The sequence below is a fragment of the Candoia aspera genome, chromosome 7 (assembly GCF_035149785.1).
Source record: "Candoia aspera isolate rCanAsp1 chromosome 7, rCanAsp1.hap2, whole genome shotgun sequence".
Lineage (NCBI taxonomy): Eukaryota > Metazoa > Chordata > Lepidosauria > Squamata > Boidae > Candoia > Candoia aspera.
The window spans coordinates 1625786-1634652 of NC_086159.1; the positions used below are offsets into that span (position 1 = coordinate 1625786).

Consider the following 8867-nt stretch of genomic DNA (forward strand, 5'->3'; position numbering starts at 1 on the left):
GCAAGTCATCAGTACAGAAATAGAAAGATAATTCATCGAGGGTTTTATTTATTTATTTGTTTATTTGCTAGTAATCATTATATGGCCAGCAAAAACACCCCTTGGGTCCCACAAGATGGCACTGCTTCAGTGGAGGGACCTGGAGTGCCCCCTCATTAGCAGGGAACGTAGGATGGGTAGGTAACTTAGCAGAAGGCCATCTCTGAAGTGACCCCCAAGTAACCTCGTCCTTTGCCATGCAGGGCTTTAAAGGTGATAAGTATCACCCTGAATGGCACCCAGAAGCCTACTGGGAGCCAGAGCAGCTCCAGAGTCGTGGTGTCACAAGGGCCTTGTGAGAAGCACCCACAACTTTCTGCAACACTGCGTTTTAGACCAATTGCTGCTTCCGGATGGTCTTCAAGGGCAGCATGAGTGACAGTGAGCAGGGGCCCCTGGTCAAGGAAAGGGGCAATCGTCGCAAAAGGAGTAGTTGTGCAAAGCCACCCTGCCCCAGCCACTGCTGCCACCTGCTCTTCGATCAGGAGCTGAGAGTCCAGGCGGACCCCCAAATTGTGCACCGAGTCCAACTGGGGCAGGGCCACCCAGCTCAGGGTCAAGGATGGAAACTGCCCAGCTTCAGGACCAAAGTGACCCCAAACCCAGAGCCACTTTAGAATTGCTGTAAATTGATTGAAGGCTGTCAGGATTGACTTGGAGGGGATGTAAGCACCTTGGTGAGTCTTGCCCTCTTTGGCAGCAACATCCGTAGGATGCTGCACTGGGTGAGTTTTTTGCTAGATTCATCTCCTCTGCAGCTCCTTGTTGGATCTGGCCCATTGTCAAACTTTGGGGGGGGAGGCCACCCCAAAGTTGGTCCCTTTCTGCTCAGTTATCAGAGATGGATGTGTGGGCTGATAGAGTCCCAGCCTCTGTCCCATAATTACTTTCTGGCGTTCATTTGGGTGGGAAAGAATGAAGGAAAAGAGCAGTGATCATTCCCCTGATGCCCTCCAGATCCACTGGATCCACTGGATTTCCAAAACAATGGTCCCCAGGAAATTTCCACCTCCTCCTCCAGTGGGATGCAATGAATCCCTTGATGCCCTTGTGAGCATGATAACTGGGTGTTACATCATACCCCGTTAGTCGAAGTTGGGGCAGTGCGTTGTTTTTCCCATTAAAAGAGGGTGGTGCCAAGGAAGGGAATTGAGTGCGGCATCCGGAGCCCTCCTTCCAGGCAAACCGATTCTTAATGGCTCCCCTTGGCTCTCATTTCACGGTTACAGAAAAACAAGCTCTCAAGCACGCACACTCTCGTGGCTCCGGTCCTAAGCCCAGCGAGTCAGTACTCCTGGCGCAAACCGATTAGGAATATGAACGAGTCTTTATTGAGCTAGTGACCAAAGCACGTTAAAGATTCGCGTGACTTAGTGATTTACAAGGGACTGCATAAGTACATTTGCCCCTCCTCCCCCCAAGAGTCTCTGGCACCCCGCTTCCTCCCTCGTCTCACACTTCCGTGTGAATCCACTGGCCACGCGATCACACACTTCCGCCTGTCCAGGGTGGTGAATTAACATAGTCTGAGTGCTGGGGGACCCACAAGGTTTTATCTGCCGCATTCCACACGTCTGCCCCTTCCTGTTGTTGACTGGAATCAACGGGCTGACGGCTGCCTCTCTTCTGGGGTGGGCTGACAGCAGGCGCCTTTGGCAGGATGACACCTGGGTGGGCATCCTGACCGGTGCACAGGCCCCTCCACACACACAGAGGGGGACCGGCTCTTCCCAATCACAGGGACGTTCTCTCGTGTGTTGCACCCTATGGACACTTTCCAGCAATGAGCTGAAGGTCCCAAGTGCAGAACCAGGGATGACTCCAACCTTGGTTATGAGAATGTCCGTGGGGAGACTCAGCCAGAGAGACTGCCAGCCTGCTACGTGAGAGCAGCCTGGCTCTCACCGCCCAAGCGGAGACAGCCGCTGACAGTGTCAGCCCTCAGCGGTTGACCAGGTCAGGAAAGAGACTCCAAGAGCACAAGGTGTTGTCACCAATGAATTTCGGGGGTGAACAAGTTAAAGAATGTATGATCAAACGGGCTGAGAATCTGGGGTAGAATATTATGTTGGAGCAAGGGGAGCACATGTGGAACAAAGGGTTGAGATTCACTCCGAATTATCCTTTACGCTGATGCAGCGCAGGTGCCTAACTCCCGGTAGGCTGTCAAAAGTGTGTAATAATGGAGTAGCGAATGTTTGATGGAAATGTTCTCTTGGTGAAGGAACATTCCATCCGCTTTGGTGGACTTGGGAGAAGGCTAAAAATTCTGGGATCAAATATGTGCTAATATCCAAAAGACCCTCGAAGTGGACTTACAAAAAAACCCGGAACTGCTCCTCTTGGGACTGATGGAGAAGCAGCTGGAGAAGCCACCTGGGACTTTGCCTTTGTACCTGATTACAGCAGCAAGACTTTTACACGCACAGAGATGGAAAGACCCACCAGCCCCTCCACTGAGGAATGGATGATTGAATTGATGGAGCTGGCCCAGATGGCCAAGTCAACAGCCTTGATACGGGCAAATACCAGGTCTGGACTTCTGTCTACTTGGCCACCACTTTTAGACTATTTGCTTGTGTCAGAAAAAAAAATGAAGCTTTGATTTTCGGTTTTGATGATTCAATGGTTTGATTGGATAGAAATGATGTTACTAAGGTTTAACTCACGGTAAGAGACTACATTTGTAAAGGTATTTGTATCTGTAATGGGCAAGGTCGCAAGTCACCTTCTTTTTCTGCTTTCCGTCTATGCTTCACCCGTACAGTTTTTATTTTTTTCCTTCGGTTCTGTACTCTGCCTTTCCTATGCTCTGTCTTTTGTATTTTAATTAAACATTGAAAAATAAAAAAAACTTTTTTAAAAAAGGAAAGAGACTCCGCGAGAGGACTTGAAGCCTACTTTGCTGAGACACGCTCTAGGAACAGAGTCTTGTAAGCCTGACTGCGTTTCCCCTTCCCTCCCTCTCACACCCCAGGGAGCGGGGGGGAAGCCAGTCAGCCTCCTCCTAACACTTCCCCTGTTTCCCAGGCTGCAAGCATGTTTTTGCGCACACTGTTGCCACCGCCATACTTTCTCCAGGGTCGTCTCCAGGGCTCCCTGCAGCTGAACACCACCGGCGTGGCTGGCGAAGGGCTGAAACACAAACGGGCTGAGGGCCGAGTAGTGAGGCCAGGAGGCAGCTGATTCCCACAGAAGAGAATCTCTGTGGCTCAGGGCTGAAGCACAGAGTCCTTGGTGCTCTCTGAGCTTGGCTCTTTGCTTGCAGACACTTCGTTGCCCGACTGAGTCACATCATCCATGCAAAGATGTATTACTCAGATGGATAATGAAACGTCTGCGTCAAACAACCAAGCACAGAGAGCACCAAGGACTCCACAGACAGCGAGTGGTGCAAAGACGATGCCTGCCCTTTTGGGGGGGAGAAGGGGAGGTGCTACGCAAACTTCCCAGGAGACGAGCAGGGACTGACTTTTGCAAAGAGAAGCCAACCACCCGCTGCTTCTTTGGTGACAGCTGCGTGGCCCACACTGGCATCTCACTCTTTGCAACCCCCTGGTTTCCGGGACTTCCTTTGGCATTACTTTTGGCTGGCCTATCTTATGCATGCGTCAGGTCCTCTTCCTGGTCTCCTCCTGTATCCTCCCTGTTTCTGACCTCACACAGCTTCTCTTCTCCTCAACAAATGGTTCACAGCCTGGCCTCCTTGAGCAGACCTGCCACATCTAGGGCTTCAGAGGTCATAACCGGTGCCCTGAAATTGCACATGAAAGCACAGTGGTATGTCAGGCAGCTCAGGGAGCAGGGATGTCACATGGGCATACCAAGGCATGCCCCTCACTGCCTGCATCACTGCATCTTAGACCAGCTGAAGCTTCCAAGTGGTCTTCAATGGCAGCCCCAAAGGGAATGTTGCAACAGTTGACCCCTGAGGTGACTCGGGTAGGAGGGACTGTCTGAAGGCCCACCTGATCCGGGAATGGCTGCAACTGGAGCACTAGTTAAAGTTGTCAAAGGCCTCACTGAGCCCAGGATTGCTCACCACCCTTGAATGGGGGAATTGTCACCCCACCCAAGGTGAAAGATGGAATATCCACAGACCTGGATGGCCCCGACAGCCACAGCCACTTGGTCTTGCTCGGATTAAGCCAGAGAAGCTTCCTGCTCATACAAACTGGCACAGCCTCCAGGCCCTGGGATGGACCCCTGACAGCCTCACTCGGCCAGCCTGGGGTCAGAAGGTACAACTGGGGGTCATCAGCACACTTACGATATTGAATTGCAAAATGGCAGATGACTTCACCCAGCAGTTCCATGGGGATGTTGAATGAAAGGGGAGCAGGGTCAAGCCCGGTGGTCCCACAAAAGAGAGACTTAGGATCAAATGGGTTCTTATGGTCAGTTGAAAATTATATTGTCCACATCTGTGTTCTTTGCTTTCTCATGGTCTCTCTAGCATTTGCCTATCAAACAGGAAGGAACATTAATTTATTCTGTTGTTCCCACCTGACAATTCTATATCATCAAAAGTGGCAGATATTCTGTGTGAGTGACAGAAGGGAAGAAAGAAGGAAAGCAAAAACAAACCAAAAAAAAAAGGTGTGACTGGAAGAAAAGGAATTGGAGAGAGGAAGAAGTGCCAAGAACATGTGTGTGAAACCCTTTTGACTCTTTCTGGAAAGATGCTCTTACTCTTCGCCCAGTTCATGCAGGAGATTAAACATTTCAACTTGGTTTCGGCCTCTTCATCTCTTCACGGCAGAAGGGAGCTTCCCAACAGGGAAGGATATATTTTTCTACAGGTTTTTCCCAGATGTGACAAGCAATCTTTTACCGGCAATAAAAAAACGAAAACTAAGCTATTCCCCCGAGAACCTTCCGCAGAGCCCCCTTCACCTCCTTGTTGCGGAGGCTGTAGATCAAGGGGTTCAGTGTGGGGGTGACGATGCAAAACATTGTGGAGATCAGGGCGTCCATCTCCAGGGAGTAGCCAGCACTGGGCTGGTTGTAGTTCACAAAGGCGTTTCCAACGAAGAGAGTTACCACAGCAATGTGTGAAGCGCAGGTGGAGAAGGCTTTGCGCCTGCCGATCTTGGAGCGAATCCGCAGAATGGAGGCCAAAATGTAGAAATAGGACAGGATGATGAAGAGAAGAGGGACGAGGCCCACAAAGGTCCCAGTGATATGAGTGGCCAACTCGTTGACTGAGGTATCGCTGCAGGCAATTTTCAGCAATGGGGGGACATCACAAAAGATGTGAGGAATCTGGTGGTTTCCACAAAACTCCAACCTGGAGGCCAGAGCTGTATAGATCGCTGAGTCCAGGAAGCCCCAGAGCCAAATGGCCACAGACAGCTGGATGCACACCTTGCTCCCCATCAGGTGGGCATAGTGCAAAGGCTGGCAGATGGCAGCATAGCGGTCATAGGCCATGACGGCCAGCAGTGCTGGCTCACAACCCGCAAAGCCAATCAGGAAGAATGCTTGTGCCAGGCATTGGTTGTAGGAGATGGTGTGCCGCTGGCATAGAAAGTTCACCAGGATTTTTGGTACCACCACAGAAGAAAGGCAAATATCCAAGCAGGAGAGCTGGCTGAGGAAGAAGTACATGGGGGTGTGAAGGCTGGAATCCAGGAGAACCAGGGTTATGATCATGAAGTTGCCTGTCAGTGTGGCCAAATATGCAGCAAGGAACAACAAGAAAAGGTGGACTTGGTGGCTCAGGAGGCTGGAGAAACCCAGGAGGATGAATTCTGTCCCCTGCGTTTGGTTCTGTGCATCCATGAGGAAGAAAAGGAACAGCTGGGAAAATAGAAATGGGCATGTGAAGAAAGCAATGAGGGACCAGGGAAATTGCATGGAAGAAGCGCAACGAAAAGTAATTATCTGCGGTCTCAGACTGTGAAGAATGACATTTTAGGGATCTTTTATACCTGAAGATAACCTGAATTAAGGGTCAGATATATGTACTGTATGTATGCCTGTATGTAAGTATGTGATCTTTTGGGGCCTGCCTTCCTTCCTTCCTTCCTTCCTTCCTTCCTTCCTTCCTTCCTTCCTTCCTTCCTTCCTTCCTTCCTTCCTTCCTTCCTTCCTCCTTCCTTCCTTCCTTCCTTCCTTCCTTCCTCCTTCCTTCCTTCCTTCCTTCCTTCCTCCTTCCTTCCTTCCTTCCTTCCTTCCTTCCTTCCTTCCTTCCTTCCTTCCTCCTTCCTTCCTTCCTTCCTTCCTTCCTTCCTTCCTTCTCTCCATCTCCTTGTGCCATTTTGAATCAGTATTAGCCTCAGGGTGAGATGAGTTAGATTGGTGGTGCAGAGCTTAACTCACCCTGAACATTCTTGGGCTTTTGACATGCTGAGAACCTCTGAGGAGCATCCCTTCCAGGTTTAGCATCAGAACCATGTTGGATATGCAGGACCTCCCTGGAAGAAGCCACCATGTTGGCACCAGAAAGCCTGCTGAGGAAGGAGCCGTCTTCCAGCTCTGCCTCCTCTGCCCACTGGCGTCCTGAGGGGCTGCACTGTGACCCCCTCATCTCACCGACACCTTCTGTTGCAGCCCCCCGGAAGTCACCAGCCTGCAGAAGGATATCCTGGCATCTGATGGTCCAGCGTGCTGTTCCTTGGCAGGTGAGGTGGATTCCAGGAGTGCTGCTGGTTCTCAGGATGGAGGGAGCACATTCCAAGAAGGAGGATAAGTTAAGGGGAAACCCCGTCCAGCAAGCGATGGTGGGAGAGCCAAAAAGTTCAGAACAGCCCCGTCCTGGGGCTGTCCCTGGTCATTTCCCCCTAGGTTGGGTCCGGCAGATCCTGTCTATATGGTGCAAGCAAATGAAGAACGGAGGTTGGACTGGATTGACTATTTGTTGTTCTTGGGCTGGGCCTGAGAGCAGTTCTCCTCCCCAAAGACCCAACAGTCGATCGGAAACGCTGCCAAGAAGGCTGTGAAGACGCAGCCAATTAACGATCTCTCTGTCTATTTCCTAGGCTGCAGAATCCTAGCGTTGCCATACAATGAGCGGTAGAAGACAAGGTTCACGAGCAAGGAGCATCAGTTCCTTCTCCCTCCTCATTTCAGTAAGGTCTCTCAATAAATGTGGGGCTCAGTCCAGCCCAAATTATGCCCTTGCATATCTTGTTATCTCCTCGGGAGACCCAAAAAATGCTTGACTTACCCTCAGGCTGAACCCAGAACAAGCCTGCCCCCTCTTCTCTTCGAGAGCCTCAAAGGTCTTGGTAGGACAAAGTCCCACCTCCTCTCAATGAAGGTCTATTTAAATTTGGAATCAGGTCAACCTGTTATATTTGCTGAGATTATCAAAAACTGAGACCTTGCTAGAAACAGGTTTAATAATTAATCAATTCCTACTGAACTGCTGGATTCCAGACAGTGATTCATATTTGGAAATTGGACAAAGAGTCTTGGGGATCAGAAGGATGAAGTGTTGCTTAGGTTGGTAGAGGTGCTTCAGGGAAGCTCTCTTTCCTAGTGGATGGAGAGGTTAGGGTGGGGGTGCCCCTTTCAAGTCGCCTCTTGCAAACCCATAAGCCACACCTTCCTCTTTATGTTCCTCACCCAATTTTAGGCTGAGGTCCACCACCTATGAATGTACTAGTTCTACCCTCAACACAAGATGTACAATTTACTTCTATTGTGTGAAGATGTTTTTGGTTGGACCATCTTCAATCATCATCAAAACAGCTCCCTTGCCTGTCCGGTAGCAAAAGGAGTAGGAAAATGTACCTCTGTAGGTTTCCCACACCCAGCTTTGATCCAGGGAGCTGCTCTGTGGGGCACTTTGGTCAAAGCCTTGTCCAATCCAAGCCTAGGAAGGCTGGAAAGGGCTGGGCTCTCAGTGCTGGCAAATTGTGGTTTATTCTGAGTCTCCGACAGGGGAAGGTCCCCAAAATGCAGATTCTTGGGAGGAATCGGGTATTTAGGCCTTCCTGGTCCCTCAGCACTTCCCTCTCCCTCCCAAAGATTGAGGTCTCCTCACAATGCCTCCCCACAACGAAAGGAAGAGGAATCCTTGATGGGCCACCAAGCAACTCACCCTTGCTGCTTATCCCACCTGCAGAAGACCAGCTGTGGCTGAAGCAGAATCAGGCTCCCCCCAGGTTCTCCCACAGTCGGGGTTCAGATGCCTTGAGAATGGAGGTGGCTCAGCCAGAAGTCTGCAAGCAGGGCAGGAAGGGCGATCTTGGGGAACTCATTCTCACAACAAGGGCAAATCTCCCTGTTGCCTGCATTATCTGTGGCAGGCAGTGCTCATGGGGGAAAATGTGCTTCACATATTCTGCAGGGAGTGGAGCTGGGAGAAGCAGAAGGGACCTTCTGGGGCGAAACTCTCTCATCTGGGACTTGTCAGCTGGCACAGGGTTCAATTAATTTTACTCTAGGCAGGAAGCCAGAGGAAAACCTTGTTGCACCTGCAATCCTCAGCCCTGTTTTCTGGCGAGGGAGGCTGCCTGGCGTGGCCCTCAACCCTGGGGCCAAGAGGATCCTCCCTGCCCATCCATCGGGGTCGGACTTGAGGGGTTAAAGATAGGGAGATGACGGGACCCAACCCGCTGCTTCTCTCTCACTGTCACCATTCCCAGAACACAATGATCTTCCTTGCATGGGTAACATCTGAGGGGGTCATTCACCCTTTGCAGATGTTTGAAGAGTCCACTCCCAATCCCCCCAAATTCAGCAGCCATTTCCCCATCCCAGAGATGGGATTGTCACGGACTTTCAGCCCTAAAGGATGCAATCAACGGCACTAGCTGAATTTCCTTATTAATAATTAAAAAAGAAAACAATGGTGCTTTAGAAATGGGGTGGGCAGC

At 50.7% G+C, this 8867-nt stretch overlaps 1 protein-coding gene across 1 annotated transcript; it reads right to left on the reverse strand.

Moving 5' to 3' along the window:
• Nucleotides 1-4893: 4893 nt before the first annotated feature.
• On the reverse strand, nt 4894-5823 carry LOC134501142 (olfactory receptor 5V1-like). Its single transcript, XM_063308750.1, has one exon. It carries the CDS (start codon nt 5821-5823, stop codon nt 4894-4896), a length of 930 nt encoding a protein of 309 aa, XP_063164820.1.
• Between the last annotated feature and the right edge of the window lie 3044 nt (nt 5824-8867).